This window comes from Pseudochaenichthys georgianus, chromosome 21, assembly GCF_902827115.2.
Source record: "Pseudochaenichthys georgianus chromosome 21, fPseGeo1.2, whole genome shotgun sequence".
Lineage (NCBI taxonomy): Eukaryota > Metazoa > Chordata > Actinopteri > Perciformes > Channichthyidae > Pseudochaenichthys > Pseudochaenichthys georgianus.
This window is the reverse complement of record NC_047523.1, coordinates 7,137,586-7,155,309: the sequence shown is the minus strand read 5'-3', so window position 1 is coordinate 7,155,309 and position 17,724 is coordinate 7,137,586. Positions and strand designations below refer to the sequence as shown.

The 17,724-nt window shown below is 41.8% G+C and overlaps 1 protein-coding gene across 1 annotated transcript in view; it reads right to left on the bottom strand.

Moving 5' to 3' along the window:
- Window positions 1–17,724, bottom strand: part of tns1b (tensin 1b) — a 252,364-nt gene that overhangs the window by 48,401 nt on the left and 186,239 nt on the right. Inside the window, 10 exon segments of the mRNA XM_071207064.1 lie at window positions 3,226–3,342; window positions 3,715–3,780; window positions 4,037–4,166; window positions 7,596–7,671; window positions 11,827–11,887; window positions 11,971–12,083; window positions 12,458–12,541; window positions 14,450–14,514; window positions 16,622–16,744; window positions 16,838–16,888. Coding sequence (XP_071063165.1) covers window positions 3,226–3,342; window positions 3,715–3,780; window positions 4,037–4,166; window positions 7,596–7,671; window positions 11,827–11,887; window positions 11,971–12,083; window positions 12,458–12,541; window positions 14,450–14,514; window positions 16,622–16,744; window positions 16,838–16,888 — 886 coding nt within the window.

Here is a 17,724-nt window from a genome sequence, read left to right as displayed (position 1 = left end):
CGCCTGCCTCAGACAAGCCAATGCAAACCCCACAACAACAATACTTTTAGTTTCAAGCTAACATTTAGGAAGACTTACGTCCTCTTTTTTCCCCTCTTGCCTTTAAAAGCCACTAAGTGCCTTTTTAGCACTAACAAGTGTGAAGCTATGACAGTGGAGACTCTCCAGTTTCCAGGAAACCCTTTCTCTTTTGTTTCTGTGAGAGGGACACATTTTTAACGGTGTCTTCTCATCCTATTTAACATGCAGAGTGTATCAGTCTGACTGAATACAAGTCACGTGTCGCACAAAGGATACTTATGGGACACATTGTATTGCTTATCAAGAACTGCAGGTCTTAAGTGGTTAAATAAGAACATGCGTTTTGCAAAGAGTCAGAAGGCCAAACGGACTCACCACCAGTATGTGAACTTGTTAGCATGCGCTTCTGCTCAGGTCTAAAGCTAGTATTGGGTTTGTGTATATGTGTGTGTAATACTATCACATTCTAATCACCATCATACAGTGTGACAGAAGACGAGATAGGAAAGGCAGCTTGCACCAGGCTACAGTACACACACACACACACACACACACACACACACACACACACACACACACACACACACACACACACACACACACACACACACACACACACACACACACACCCACACACACACACACACACACACACACACACACACACACACACACACACACACACACACACACACACACACACACACACACACACACACACACACACACACACACACCTTCACTGAAGCATAATGAGAGGAGACTTACACCTATTCTATTTTAGCCAGGCCTATTTCAAGATGCAGTCGAGACACTTTATGAGCAGTGATAGAAGGTAGCCAAGTGACCTCTGACCTTTGGATATCTGGGTGACTAATAAAATCACTCTGGGCATGGTGGCGGGGGGGTTTCAAGGACAATACATGTCCAGCAGACATCCCTCTTCAAAAATGTGACTGTCATTATGCAACATGTCCTTCAAATGGGCCTGATTCTGCTCATGCTGTGCCTCTGCTGGGACATGGCACTGCCTGAGCTGCAGCACCTCTGTTCACCGTCTGAAACCAGAGCCCAGTCTGCTCTGATTGGTTAGCCTGCCGGCTCTGTTGAGATGTGTCAACTGCTTAGAGATGTCCCTCCTCTTATCCTATCACGTACATTGTGTTGGAGCGCTAGCCAATGGAGACAAGGCAAGGCAAACAAGTATTACATAGTGATGAAACTATGTAACAGAAGTAAAGAAAGGAGTCCAATGGAGGCGTTCCAGACAGGGGGGGGGGGGGGGGAGTGTGTGGGACAGAAACGCCCTCTGGAGGGGGCTTTGGGATTGTATTTGTGAACTTGAACAAAGGATAACTAAATGTTTTTTTTTATCAGATCCCAATACGTCCCCTTAATGGCTATTTAATACATAAGCAAGTCTGTTTTTAAAAGCTATTAACAACACATATCAGCTTAGCCAGTGTAGCCTTTGGGGGACCGATTTGAAAGGGGGATATACTGTAAGGGACTGCAGGCCAGATTCTAACCTGTGTGTGCCCCAACCAGGACAAAGCACCAGTACATGGGCCTCCAGCACTACCAACTGAACCGATGATCCCCTCCAACATCAGCTTTTAATTCAGAATATCAGGTGAATAGTTATTACAGTGATAACACCACAAGCTGACCATCCCCACCACTGCAGTTCTCTGGACGGCCAGCAGGCTCCCTGCTATCTCTCAGGGCGTAGCAGTGCCTGTTATTATAGGGTGGCAGTGAACGGTCGCAGAGTGACCACCGCTCCCTGAGCAGGAAGTCCATGCCTGCGGCTGCTGAGTCCAGGAATGTCCTGCACTCAACTCCCACAGGGCCTTCGCTTTCTCAGCAGCCACCATCTCACCACAAATGAATTCAGATACCAATTTCAAATTCCTCCATTTCAAAACATGATATACTATTTACAACTCGGGCCGCAGGACAACAGTGTGATACTGAGATAGACACGGTGCATCAGCAGACTTTGCATTCCTCCTACGTCGATATGATGCTTGGCTGTAACTGTGATGCATTAAAGAAACTAATCAATACTCCAAAAGCGTTTTAGGGTCAGGGTTTCTCAGTAAACATTCCAACACTGGTTTACCACTTTCATTTGACTTCAGTTTGACCCTATCGTGTGGGAGGTTGTAAGTGATGAAAGTGTGAAAAGGTCTTTAGACTCCATGAGGAAGCGGGGGAAACGGTTCTTCTGTGTCACGCAGAACAACAAAAGCAGCCTTGTTACGGAGGTCTGTGTGTGTGTGTGTGTGTGTGTGTGTGTGTGTGTGTGTGTGTGTGTGTGTGTGTGTGTGTGTGTCAAGAGGAGAGACACTTAAATACAATCCCAGCTTCTTCCTCTCAACCACATTAAAGAACATGTCCACAGTCACATGCACAGTGCACACGGAAGGTGAGGAGTGGTATGTCCCTACAAAGACATGTCTCAGACCCCAGAACACACACAGCTATTGAGGAGAGCTCGTGCTGCCTGTTATTGAGGTGTGCTTGCTAGAAGTTGACAAAACTATGCAAGCAATGCCGTGGTAATGGATCAAAGGCAGCTACATGAATCTTGCCATTGAGTTACGTAAAATAAATTCTAATAATATATTCAATTGAGAGAGTTCTTTCTTTCTTTCCGTATTAACACGATTATCAGGGTTGTATCAGAATTCTGAGAAAAGTGTTCATGGTAAAAACAGGCTTCTTTATTTCCCCAGAAAATCTTTTCCCAGAATTCTGAGAAAATGAGAAAAATCAGGAAAAAAAAGTTCTTCCTTCTTTGTATAATAGACCCACAGACACTATATTTCTATTCACTTTCACGAGTTCCCACCAAATCCTTCATCCATTGCCATCATAGATTTGGTAAGTTAAAGATGAAGCATATAACACATGGCTTGAAGCTAAATGCTAATGCCAGGATGCTATGACGCCAATGTTTACATTCTGTAAAGCAGGTATAATGTTCGCCATCTTAATAAAGCATGCTCTAAAAATGCAACTTACCTAAACTCATGGACAAAAATAGAGAAAATGTCCAGTAATGTATTAATTACAGCTCAGTGTGTACATGTTTTTATGTTAGCAATCATGTCTGTGAGCCACGCGTTACCTAGTGAAGTATGTAGCAGAGAATCTGTAGAGTTTAATGCATATTACATTGTATAATGCTTCACGTACCGTCTGTGTTGTCCTCACAGTTCTGGTTGAAGTTTTCGTAGGAGTCCCAGCGGATCAGAGGGTCCTGAGTGTTGTAGTCAACCGAGACGCTCGGCCCGTTTTCAAGTTGATCCACACCTGGACCCGAAGTACAGAGAGGCAGAGCAGAACATGTGAATGTCTTTTAACCATAAGAGAGAAACATGTATTATACTCAGAATGTGAAGAAAGACATATATGATACAGTTAAGATACTGCAGATTTGTTTTATTGAAACTTTTCCCACTTTTTGCAGCATGTTTGATTTGTCCGATACTTTGTTCTGCGTTCAGAATAATAAATGGCTCAGAGGACTGACAGTACTGTCACCTCAATGACAGTTGTGGAAGCGTGGCTTGCGTCCTCCACATACTACTACAGTATACTGCCAGGCAAACATGGTCTAAACATATGAATAAAGGTGAAGTATGATATGTGTTAGTTGTTCCAAAATGGCACCTTGGCTCTTACCATGTAGTTTCTCTGGTCCAAAGGAGAAAATAAACTCCACTTTCCCATATTCTGGAAACCTCTCATCTGCACACAATACATACAAATGAACTCTTTGGTTAACAGCAAAGTTATGAAATTGTTATTCATACATTATCGCAAACTCATTTGGGGCAAATAGGGCGGTTGTGGCTCAGGGGATAAATGGGGGTCAGTGATTCGATCCCAAGGACCTGCTCCAACATTAAAGATATTAGAGTGTATGTCAGGCTATTTGAATACAAGCATTAGCTAAATGACGTGATGTAAATTGTATTGATATTCAAAGAACTCTATCCCTTACCTTTAAATGTCTCATCGAGCTCGTCCTTTCCAAACACAATCCCCAGGTCGTGCACGGCGCAGGTGTGAAACTGCACCCGGAATATCACGTCTCGGCACGGGCTGCGGTAACGCTTGTGGTAGCACTTCAACTGTGGGGTGAAAAACATCAGAGGGAACTCAAACCACACGGAATAGAAGCAGCAATGCAGAATCTAACAGACAACTTAATAACATTGGATTCCTTTTAAGTCCACAGGTACACTGAATATCAAATAAATAACCATTGCAGGATGAATTTACACAATGTGTCAAGTCTGATAAGGAAACAAAATCATTTCAGCCAAATCTAATCATTCTAAGGGCTGAATAGCTGAGCGATATAAAGCGATCCTTGTGAAACACGAGCCAGAGACATGCCAGCCTGATTCATAGTGGCTCTTTCTTTACACTGGCTCAGCGCTAGAGAAAGCATTTACGACTTTTTTGATATATATATATACAGTATATATCCCTCCTAATGTATGGCCTCTCCACTGGCATTACTCTCCAAACTGCAACACAACCGGCTTTAGGAGCAACACTAGAACCAGGAACATATTCTCTCTCCCTCCTGCTGTTTCCTGTTGGGAAGCCTGGACCTGTTTTTTACAAGGACCTCACATTTACAGGTACTGGAGGAATACCCTTTAACGCAAACAACTTGCACCTCGCAAACTGCGGCTGTAAAAGTTGAAATAAATACCTGACATAATTATATAGACCTTACCATAAGTCAAAATGGAACTGCGTAAACACAGCAGTTAAAAACTAAATTGAAATATGATTTTGAGGAAAGTGGCACTGACTTGCTTTCCACACATTCTCTACTTGTGGGGCAAAACATATAAGTTCCAAAATCCACAAAAGCACATAAAGGATGGAGGGCGAGAGGAAGGCAAGCTAGAATATCCTGTGGCTTAGTGCAGCTTTCTGGGAATACCGCAAACCTCCCACTGAGGAACACAATGCTGTTGAGCCAAGACTGAGAACAACACAGAGAAAGGAAAACATGAATTTGGAGCTTACATGTTGCCTTAGCAAAGGCGCTATGCTAACCAAACCTATTCAACGCTGATGTCTAGACAAACAATCTGCAATGTTGAATGAATAATCTTGCTTTTTAGATAAAGTGCTTGAGCTTGTTTGCTCCATTACTGAGGAAACGAGGAAAAGAATGGTGCCTCTCTCTTACTGTTAATATGAATCTACAGCTAGCCGTTTTAGCCTAGCTTAGCTTAGTATAGGCAAAAGACTGGACACAGTGGGAAACAGCTAATCTGGCAAAATGTAGAACAAATATATTTCTTAGTATTCCTCAGCTTACTAATTAAGATGTTATATTAAAAAAAAAAGAAATCGTACCAACATTTTTATAGCAGGAAATCACTGCACGCAGGCAGGGCATAGTCCAGCACATAACGCCTCGTAAAACTATAACTTATTTTCATGGTTTGATTGATTAAATAAAACTGATATAATGTGATGATTAGAGAGCTTATTAGGTGTTGGTATAATGTTTTCCTTTTTCTTTTAATGATGGCCGCATGCAGGCTAATCGTTTGCTCATTTTATTGCTAGGCTAATTGTGCTGAGAAGAGTGTTGCCTCTCTCAAAGCTACAGTCAACACTGTGTTAGCTTGTTTGCACATTATATCTCATTATATACCATTTGTACCAAAAAGGAGATAGTGTTTTGTCAGGAAACCACTGCACCCTGCCAGGAAATAGTTCAGCTCACAACACCTCATAAAAACACAACTTGTTATGTGTATTGTTTGTGTTTTGTCGTGATTAAACAAACCTGGTATGTTGTGTGCATTAGAAAACGTTTGGTAGGGTGGGTTTTTGTGCTAGAAAAGGCTAACTGTCTATTTACTGTAGAGGCATTAACATGGTGGTCTTCTCCTCAGACTCCTAGCAAGGAAACTAATTAGCTAATTTGCAAATACGTTGAGCTATTCCTATAAGCTCCTATTTGTGTTGCTGACTTCAAACTGAACTTTGAATTAAACTGACTTCCAGTGGCCAATGATGGAAGCAAAAAGCCAAACCTGAATAATTAAAATCATCTTTATAACGATTTTCCTCTGAGGTTATCTTTATGTAATCTAACCATTCAGTAATTAGTCATATTATCCACAACTCATTTCAACAAAAACATGCCAGAGCCGTTTTACATGTAGGAGCACACTCCATGCTGAGTAATGTCTCTTCCATGTGGCCATAAGGCCACAGCTCACAGTCTGCGTGTTATCTGAATAGTTCCGAGCAGGGCTCAGTCTGATGATGCATTCAGCAGAATCCATTAGGGTGTCTTAAATAAAGGATGAGGTATGAGCTCAGCCTTGAGAGTACAGTAAGTGCTCCTTTCAAAATGATCCATGTTTAATATATGGGCCGGGGGACATCTCATGGATAACGTTAAGCCTGAATGACAGTCGAAGCAGACACTTTGCCGATGTGTGCAGTTCTTCTGCTTAAACACATGCAAAATAAGCAACAGGCGCTACTTTACTTTGGATCTCTTTTACACAGTTCAAGGTTCAAGGGTCTCTAATAGTCATGCAACCATAGCTACAAAGTAGTTATGTCGATGAAAATCTTAGGTCACAGGCTTCTCCAACAGTGCAACACACTATTACAGAGAAATATAGTGCAAGTAAATATTAAAAGTAAATGCAAAAAGAAAGGAATAGTTTAAAAAAAGTGAAATAGTGAAATAAGAGTCTATATGCAAGCTATTGGAATGATATATTAGGTAAATGATAAATGAATACTAAGTAGCAGAATGTTATGGATTTGCTTATGACTTAAATTAAATATACATTTAAAAACGACTAATATCTTAAAAGTCTATTAGACGCCCCAATGCTAAAACATGCCAAAGGGGTTAATTTACCATTAGATGATCAATGACCATTTACATAATTTAAATTACAGATTTCTCTCAGTTGTAAAACAGCTGGAAGCATGTTGGATAATGTACTTAACTTATTTTACCTAAAAATACACATCTGAAACACAACGTACTTATGATTATGTCATGTTTAAGTAACACCCTGTGTAGCACTGCTGGAAAGGAAGTGTGTGCATAGCCTTTTTGACATCATTGTTTCCAGCAAACATATTGTGTGCTAATGAGTCTATAAAATGAGGTAGGAACCAGTCAACGGTCTTCTCCTGAGATTTTATGGCCCTATTTCCTTTACGAATGGACACCATAAACTGCTGCAGCAGTATATTCACCCAATGTCAGAATGGAGAAAAAAAGTCAATTCCCTTTGTACTAAAAAATCATAAAATAGTGCATCATCTGTACGTTTTGGCAGCTGTTCATCCACAGATAATCATCATTTAACATCCATTTACTTGTATTTATAAGTAAGACAATAAACTTTCTCTGTTATTAGTTTCACATAAGAAAATAAGTGTTTTCAGTTTATGTTTTCCAAGTTTAAATGTAACAATGTGTTCTAAAAATGGTATATACTGTACAACTAAGATTTCCTTCTCTGTCTCTGTGTCGTGGCTTTTCTTACCAAGATGTCACCTTTCAGAAGAAGACCGGGTTCAATGGTGATACAGATGCTGGTCTGGCTGTCACCCAGAACATTACTGCAAAAGAAGAAACCACCACATGTTAAATAACACATCAGTACTTCTGTAAAATGATCACAGTCTAATCCAGTGGTTCTCAAACTGTTTCTGTCAGGCCTCCCCTTTGGAGGGAAAACAAAGTCGGGCCCCCCCCAACACAAATAGTCACGTAATGGGCCAAGTTAACATTTATTAAAATACATCAATATGAACGTGAGCATTCCTTTACATTTTTTTTAAAAATGACTTTGCTAGAACAGTGATAATAAAACAATGCTCCATAAGTCTGTGTGCTCAAAACAATAAATAGATAATACAATTGTGCGATCCCTTTGCTAGAACAATCAATTATAATACTTTGCCAATTTGCAATCTGTGCAAATAAATGAAAAGAAAGAACAGGGTTGCAGGCTCAGTGGCGGCGCCAGAGATTTCTTTTGGGGGTGCTGTGGGGTAGCTTGACGTTTCATAGAGGGTGCTCAAACATTTAGGGTTTCCCATTAAGGTACCGGTCGCTACAGTGTAATTTTCTACTGCAGCACTCCCCCCGCATATACACAATGTACCCACGACTGTTACAATGAAGGCTCGATAATCAGCTCACGGAATATAGGTGTAAGCAGGGATAAAGTGCTATTTTTATTAGTGAGGAGTGGCCCTCACATAGGGGGGTCCGGGGGCAAGCTCCCCTGGGAAGATTTATTTTTAAATATTGAAGTTAAAAGCATCAATCTGGTGCACGTTGAGAGCAACATGAAGAGATCTATGGATACCTCTCTCAACACCCATGAAACAGAACTGTAAACAGATTTACTTTTTCTTTATGGATATTTTACAAATCACCCTTTTAATCTTTTTTTACTGTCATATAGTATTTCAAACCTGTTTTTCATTTATTCTTTTATTTTTGTATAACTATAATGATCATATAAACGTGTGCCTTGGAAATATTTGTTTACATTAATGGTGACCAAACCGTTTGAGACCCACTGAGATAACTTAGACTAAGGCCCCGGCCACACGAGGACGAAAACGGCTAAACGCATAGGATTAACGCAAACGCAAACGCAAACAAGCTTCCGTCCACACGCAATATTCACCGGATAGTGTCTGTCCACACGAGACCGCTCCGTTTAGCTCCAACCGCTGGAGAAGCTGCAGTACATATGCAGGAGCCTCTACGTGGCGCTGTAACTTCCTCCACAAAAGCAGCGAAGAAGCATGGTTGTCATGGTTGCCCTTCTGTTTATTCTCCGAGGTGGGGGCCGAGGGAACCGGGCAGAGTTTTTCGCCAGTCAGCGTGTATTAAAGTTGAAATCTTCCGGACAAAATTATAAAAGTGCCGGTCAAAGGTCTTCTTTGTTATTTATTGAGCTTTAAAACAAATGAATAACGACTCTATATAATATAATAATAAAATACACGGCGCCTCTCTTTTTCCTCCCTCTCTTCGGACAGAGCCAGTGTCTGTCTCATGCAGCAGCTCATCCAGTAATGAGTGACCCGGCCGACAGTAAAAAATAAACATATTTATAACTAGTTTAGGTAGTTTGAGAGGTGTCTCCGTCCTGTCAGATTAGACTTCACTCGCGTTTAGGTCCATATCGAGAGAAAGATAAATAATCTGAATTCAGGGTGCAGTTTACTTTGACGCGGGGGTGAGCAGCAGAGGTGGGGAGAGGCGGGGCTATTGCCTCATCATTATCAGAAAATGATCGTATAGGGCGTACACACGGAGCCGTTGGACCCCCAGAGCACTGCGTATGCCGTTCTATCCACCTTGGGACCCGTTATCGTTTCCGCAGTCGTTTAGTGCCGTATTCGGTCGTCCTCGTGTGGCCGAACGGTCTATATGACACTAAACAGTAACGCAAACGACCGTTTTCGTTCCTCGTGTGGCCGGGGCCTTAAGTTAACTATCTAAACACTCAGAGAGTCCTTTAGTTCACTGAGCCTCTCTGACAGGAGAGGACTCTCTTCCACCTTGTTGTTGAAAAAGCTCCTTATATCCGTTAGCGTAGCTCGCTAGCACCAGAAGCTAACAACAACGATCTCCGGTACCGGTGCTCTCTCGCTCGCGCGCACACACAAAATGGCTCGTTCCACACACCCACAGAGCCGAGCTTGAATGAAACACAGAGACCCAGAAGTAATTGTACTGTATCATATTATTTTCAAATCAATTATTTTTCAAATTATGATTTTTTTTTTTTTTTAATAACCGTTTTTCCTCCTGGTCTCTCGCCTGTCTCCCTGTCATGCCTCTGCACCTCCTAGGTGTTGAGAAACACTGATCTAATCCAACATAACTCTGCTACATCCTTTTCTTTTTGATGTTACTTGTCTGGGTATAACTATGTTCACATGATCTACATCGTCTACTAACAATCAGGTATACTGTATGCTTGAACAGTGGCCATCACAGGGCGTAGCAGCGCTTGGCTAAATTTGGATATTAGTGTCTACATGAGGAGAGAGGGATCAAAGGGTGGAGGGTGCTAATAGAGAGCATGTGAGAGAAAGGGAGGAGGAATGTGATTCGGGGCTCTAAGTGGTCGACAGTCTGGAAATGTATGCGCACTAATGTCACACTTAGTTATGGTGTATGCTGTAAATGTGTGTACGTATTAACGCTAGACATTTTCCACACAAGCAGGCTTCACTGTTTACAGTTACAATGTTAACAACGTTTCCGAAAAGCTGCACCCTTAAACTCAGAGGGCAAACGCAAGGATAGGGTAAAAGGCAGGAGATAGGGATTAGGGAATGTAATACCAAATTGGTATGGGTAATGTTAAACGTGTCTTTTTTACAAACACATTTACAACGGATTATTAAGAACTCTCGGTTATCTGAAGCATGTTAGCATGTTTTAGCTAACTGTTTTGGTTTCTCGCCTACACACTCGGCCCTCACTTTCAAGCATGAAAGCTCTGATCAACACCCTGTATGTTACTTGTACATTATCAAATGACAGACACATATTTAATCTAGCATTCTAGCATTCTGGATATTTAGCAGATAAATAGCAAGATGTTACCCAAAGTAGTAGGAGGAGCCCAAAACAGAGCTTAAAGGCCAGTTGATATTGGACTTATAATAATCGGATGGACAGAAACAAACCTCTGAATAAAGTTATTTGGTTGGCAAACACATTAGGCATTCAAACTTCTTAAAGTGATAATACATAAATGCTTTTTGCTCTGTCCCCAAGGTTAGGGTCCCTTCACAACAATCCACACTCTGCGGAGATCAGTGATGGATTGTGCGGAGGTCTGAGAGTGTCATTGAAATAATGGCCAAATAACACAAGTTACTTAATGACAATTAACATGTGTGTACTCCCTCATTGCAGGGTTGTACCGCTCTGGATTGCCGGTTACGGGGTTGTCCAATGCAAGCTTTCCATGAGTGCTGGCGCTTTCACTAAAGCACCTGATTTGGCGTCAACGCTTTATATCATTGTTCATGAACAGTTTTGTTAAAAGGTCCCGGCGCTCTCAGAGATGCAGTAGGTGACAATATGAATCGTATTGGTTAATGTATTAAGTTGTTAAAGTTTAAAATACTAGGGAGGTGTACAAATTGCATTTTTAGCTACAGTATAGAAACAGCATGGTCTGAACTCTGCATGCATGTGTTCCTATAAGAACAAGCACACTAGGCACCGCGATAAAACAGTCCGTCTGTTATGTGTTAAACGCTTTTACATGTGGTGTCCCTGTGACCTGTGCCTCGCTGCCCTGCTATCCTCTCCTTAACCTCCACTCTTCCCAAAACAACAACAGAAAAATCATAGAAACCATTATTTCCTGTCTGGCTCTGGGAACCATCGGGGTCCTTTTGGCAGTCACACCCTGCAGGCGTCCACACGGATGCCTGTCTAACTGTTTAATTGGCTCTCCGGTCACAAATAACACTAGAAGTGACTGCGGGATCTAACGTAGGGAAACAGGAGCCTGCAGCTGGGGAGGCTAGCTAAACACAATGTGTGAGGCAAGCATAGAGTGTAAACTGGCCGGGGGGGGCGGTGAATGTGGATATTGGGGGAAAGGGGAGCAAAGGGAGAGGCTATAAAGGAAAATCTGTTTTTTTGATGATTGAGCCACCACGAGCTAGCTACCCCTGGAATCTTGTAAAAGCATTTGAGTGAGAGTGTGTTTTAAGACTTACTAAATCCCAGATGTGTACACGGGCTGCATGGCCTGGTAGATCTTGAGAAAAGGACGACAACCTGCGAAACCATTTTTTGAAAAAGTTACAAAATGAAGAAGTGTATGTGAAGTTGCTTATGTGTGAGAGCATTTCTGCACTCACCTCCTTTGGACTCGAAGTTTGGGATGCCGTGCAGGATCACATGGTGAAGGAACAGCGGTTTGTTGTTGATCTTGATATGTCCAGAGAGCAAGCCACTGAAGTACTCCACATACCTGAGCACGATAAATAACGAGAGAACTCCAATTAGAATTGCTATGTTTACAATAAAGGGATACAGGTACGATTCTGATGCAGTATTTGTCCCTCATCTCTCGCAACAACAATACATGTTTTTAGCCATGCTCAATAAGTCAACCTTCTACCTTGTTTCTATTCTATTACATATTTGTTTTATACTCAATGAGTGTTGGTCGTGACCAACCCGCAGATATTACATTCCCAGCCCAGCACCAAACAGCAGACAGATACATTCAACAACAAGTCAGACGTATTAACATCATATTCAAATCCAAAACCCAGCTTTAAATATGTGTAGGTTTAAAAAGACAGAGGGTTTTTGAAACTCGTACAATAAACAACAACTGACCTTTTCTGGGAAGGCTGGCCCACAGGAAGCACTTTGTCTTCATAGAAGCGCTTCATGGCGAACCTGTCCAGAGCCTGGTCAGCACTGCATTCAAACAGAGAGGACGTCAGTACACAGGAAGTAAAGTATTTAAAAAAATAAATAAAAATTATTTCCACTGGAGTACACGCAATGTAAATCCACGGTATTTCGGAATGTGATAAAAGTAAATTTGATGTTAAGGTACTTGTACTTTTCTTGAGTATTGCCTCTTTATGCTACTTGATACTTCTACTCCACTACAATTTCAAAGCAAATATTGTACTGAATACTCTTATCTGACAGATGATTAGCTAATGCAAAATAGAAATCAACCAACAAATGAACCATGTTAAGTAATGACAGGTTAATACATTCAGCAGCAGTATCCACACTAAATAAAACTAGCTCTGCCTTTGATGGCGAATGAACACATGAAGGCATCACTAATCATAATCCAGTAACTGAAGGGACATCTTTCTGAAATGGACTATTTTGCGTAGTGAGTACTTTTTGAATGCAGAACTTTACTTGTGACAGATTCATTGTACAAACTAGTATTGCTACTTTAACTTAAGTAATGGTTGTATGACTTCTTCCACCTCTGATTTCAAGTATATTAGTATGCAGAGTACATCATAGGATGTTTTCGTAGTACGCCTTGCCATTGGGGCCATGCATTTGTCACACCATGACATGAACATTTTTTTAATACTTTTTTTTAAATGAAAGCATGTTTATGCAACACCCTCCTTCAGCATGCGTTGTGTCAGTATACACAGGGGTCAACACATGACTAGGCGATACATAAGAGCATGAGATGCACCCGTCACAACAAACATGATGAGGACAACAAAAAACAAGACCATTTCTCACTAGAACACATCGCCAGATAAATCTAAATCTCAATGAAGACCTTCCTAGTATGTACTATCATGTCATGCACGTTCAGCTGAGAGTGTCTAAATTACATTCAGTGTTTATTTCTAACAGCTAATTCTGCAGAACCTCCGTAACCTAGCACACAGTAAAACACCTTCTTGCCATTTTGTTCCGTAACATGTATATTCCCATACGGCACATGTCCCAGTGGTCTCATGTTCTGGCTTTTGCTGCTACTTCAGTTTTCACAGCTACTTCACGCCAGCTTTAAAACCATTTGTGAGGTAATGACTTTAAAGAGAAATGTAATACTTCTGCAGGGAACCGAGTGCGCTTCATTTGTTCCTGGCGTTCTCTCTGACCCGACACCGAGTCATGTGTTCCTGCTGATCATTTAACAATGCACATCTCTTTGGTTTATGTAAGAGAAGGCCATCCTATCCATGAGATCTAAAATCAAATCCTATAAAGAAAAAATGGGCACTTATTTTTTTTTTGATTTTGATTTTGATATACTTTATTAATCCCCGTGGGGACATTTTTTCTCTGCATTTGACCCATCCTAGTGTTAGGAGCAGTGTGCTGCCATTTTGAACGGCGCCCGGGGAGCAGTTTAGGGAACGGTGCCTTGCTCAGGGACACCTCGGTAGCACTTGGTCTTGCCGGGACTTGAACTGGTGACCTTCCAGTTGCCAAGCCAAGTCCCTATGGCCACCACCGCCCCATATAATAATGGACTTATAATTAGAGTCTTGTGGTTTGTGAGAAGCTAACTCATTGCTTTCTGCTTATAATATAATTACAATATCAAATTGTTTTCTAAATAAAAATGCTGTTGCCCGATCTCATGTTCTGCCCCTCATTCGTGTGTGTATCACATCTCCGTCTGTTCCAATGTGTGCTTCGGCCTTGTGATGAACAATGCTGCTTCCTTTCGTTGTTCCTCTCGTGTCCCCATTCTACCTGGTGTACTTCTCCTTTAGTATGTCCGCTATTTCTGTATGACTTCAACTCCTCTCTCTCTCAGTGTCTTACAGTTCCCCTCTGCAGGTGAGTTCCCCTCTGCAGGTGTAGTGTGGGTCATGGACCTACCTGGCAGATATGTTGCTGTAATGCATGTAGGCAGCCACCACCACTCCTGTTCTGCCCCGGTTGCCCTGAAAGACATAAATCAAGCCAGAGTCAACCACAGATGTATCCTCCAGGCAATGGTGCTCTGCCTCCGACAGTACTTGTTCCACATCATCAGCATGTCGGTTGATGGGGTTATCGGGTCGTTTTATTCTGCAATGCAAAAATGCAAGATCCGAACCCAAATGAGATAGTAGTGTCATCACCGAAACACACACACAGTTAGAAGCTGCACTCAACAATACATCTTTACAGGTACAATGTCAGAGGTGTAAAGTAATTGAGATACTTGAAATACTTGCACTTTGTCGAGTATTTCTATGTAATGCTATGTCATACTTCTACACCACTATAATTCAGAAGTGAATGGTGTACTTCTACTCCACTACATTTATTTATTACCTTTAGTGACTTCACAGATCTGGATGAATGATGTGAAATCTAATCAAGTGTTAAATCAGACTTTAGTTCCACCTGGAGTAAATCCACCAGCTACCCTGCAGTCTACAAAGTACTTCAAACAAGCTGCTCCTTTACCAGCTTTGAGAAAACATATCATATTATTCTGAAATGGATCAATCTGCACAATCACTACTTTTACTGTCGCTACTTTCAGTATATATTGATGCTAACACTTTTCTACTTTTACTTGAGTAACATTTAGAATGCAGGGCTTTTACTGTAGCAGAGTATTTCTACACTCTTGTACTTGTACTTTTACTCTTTAAGTACAATGACTTTGTACTTCTCCCATCTCTGTACAATGTTAGCAAAGCCATGGTCAAACCAAACTCCATTCAGAAAACAATCATGTTCAAAGTGCTTCTCGTCTTGCGGATAGAAATGAAAAATCTTGTCTTCAACCTTTTTAGAAATGGGCATCATGATGGAGTTATTTTATCTTCCTTTTAATAACGTGTTTTCCTTTACAGCACATCAGCGTCTGCTCAGCTTGGGTTCATACCAGATTTATCCAGCTCCTGAAGTAAGAAGAATAAATATAAAATATCCTGGGGTCAACCTCCTAAATTGCACCACAATATGTTTCCCATAATGCAACATGTAATCGTCTTTTTGTTGAGCCTCTGCTGCCTGGTAAATGTCCACTCAATTCAAAGTACATATTTACAGTTTGTAGCTTTCTGCTATAAAGTGAACACAGAATCCCAGGCCAAGCCGATGACATCATCTGGGCTTTTATTCAGACCTCCTCACAAACCACAGAAGACATTACACGCTGTTGTTCCAGGCTAAACATTACCCCTGAAGACCTGTAGGCTGCCTGCAACACTGGTGAAGTACCTCTTTTAAGACGTGCTTTCATTAGTAGTATCAATGTCCAACATTTCAATTAAATATGTAACTACTCATGTTATAAAAATATACTGCCTGGGCATTTAATGGGTGGTTTACCAAGCCCAAGCACATGTTTCTATGGCAACAAACCAGTCTCGGGTGGCAATTATTTCCCCTGTCCATCAACCATGAAGGGCCACTGTGGAGGATAAAGGTCGCTGAGAGGAGCCCAGTGGAAATGATTTGTTGATATGAGAAACCCCGACTGCTTCCTTAGTGACTAACACAACCTCCGAGCTCGCACTCATCAACAGCATTACGCAACTGGCAGTAAAACAACAGCGGTTGTCATGGCAGCCGACTTGTTTGTCCCTGTGGGAATGTGTCGGAATGAGGCACTGATCCCATGGTTCATTCTCAAGTTGCAAAACAGAATGAGAAACAGAGGGGTTAACGTGAGAAGGATCGGGCATTACGCTAGGGACCTCGGTCGAGTGGTTTCATTTGGATACACTTTTTATGGTTTGCATAATTAGGAGCCAGGCGGGGGCGGTTCGCCACAAGAGTATATGTGACGCAAGAGAAACAGGAAAGTAATGGTCACTTCTGTTTCTACGGTATTGTTACGAGTAAAAGCGTAAACAAACACGAGCAGCCACGATGAGTGGCGAGCCTCACCTCCCTAATGTGTGTTTTCCTAAGCACACAAAGTCACACACTCTCACACACACCACCCTGAATGTCAGCGTTTCACTCTTCACACACGAAAACACACACCACAGCTGCAGCCTCAGGACGGAAAGACCCTCCTCACAGCAGCGGCCCCTCGTCTCTCACCTTGTTGTGTATCACCACCACGTTGTGGCTGTCTGCACTCAGCCACGTGTCCATGGCTTTGCAGATGCTGCAGATTTTGTCCAAAGCTGGAGCGTGGTGGTCCGGCCAGCCAAAGTCCAACACCTGAGAGAGGGGGGAGGGAGGGGAGGGAGGGAGATGTTCGGTCAGATTGATTGTCATATCAAGTGAAGGGAAGAGAAGAGAAAGTCACTCTACCTTTGGGTTAAGTTGGCTGATGTCATAGCGCTTCTCACTGAGGTTGAAGAGCTACACAAGAAGAACAAGGGAGACACTATTATTACAAATCTTTGGCATTTTCATCGTACATATGTCAACAACCAATACAACCACGTAAGTCATTTGTTACAACCACGTCATGCCACCTAGGAGTGTTTTTTTAAATGATACCCCGACTGGAGTGAAGCAATGAACCTGCGAGCAGTCACAGTGTTGCCGTGCACCAATACGTCCTGGTTCGCGATACCATCCTGAATCTGACTAACATTTTGGTTCCAGAACTGACGTCGTCAAAGGAATCCATTTTAGACACGTTTTGTGAATTTTGTTTGGCACCAGCCTGTTCTTAAAGTCAATGTTTACTTGAATGTTGATCCAAAACCAAAACATGTAACACATGCACTTATTTATAACCACACTATGATGTTTACGTGACACTTTTTTTTAAAAGTAATTTGTTTATTTGTGTTTGTTTACATCAATACGTTTCCAATGCCGTTTACTTGCATGGGAGAATCACTTTGTAGCAGACGGGGTCGATTACACACATACACACTAGGTTTCAAAGGACACACTGATACAGCAGGATGTTTCACACGCTGTTCACAGAGTAGAGTGTTGAACAGTATCAAATAGCCGCGGCAGTGGCTTGAATCCAAGACTATATCTTAGGGCTGTGCGTCTGTGGGGTACGTTTGACCTTGACTGTAAACGCAGTTATCAACAAAAGATAGTAACAACCGCAGCAGATGAACACTTGCAGATAACAAAGATATTCTTTATGTTGGGTCTAAAAGAGATCAGCTGTGTCCAGCTCTAATGCCTCGAAGACAATCGCTGTGTTCCTGCCTGACGTGCACATATGC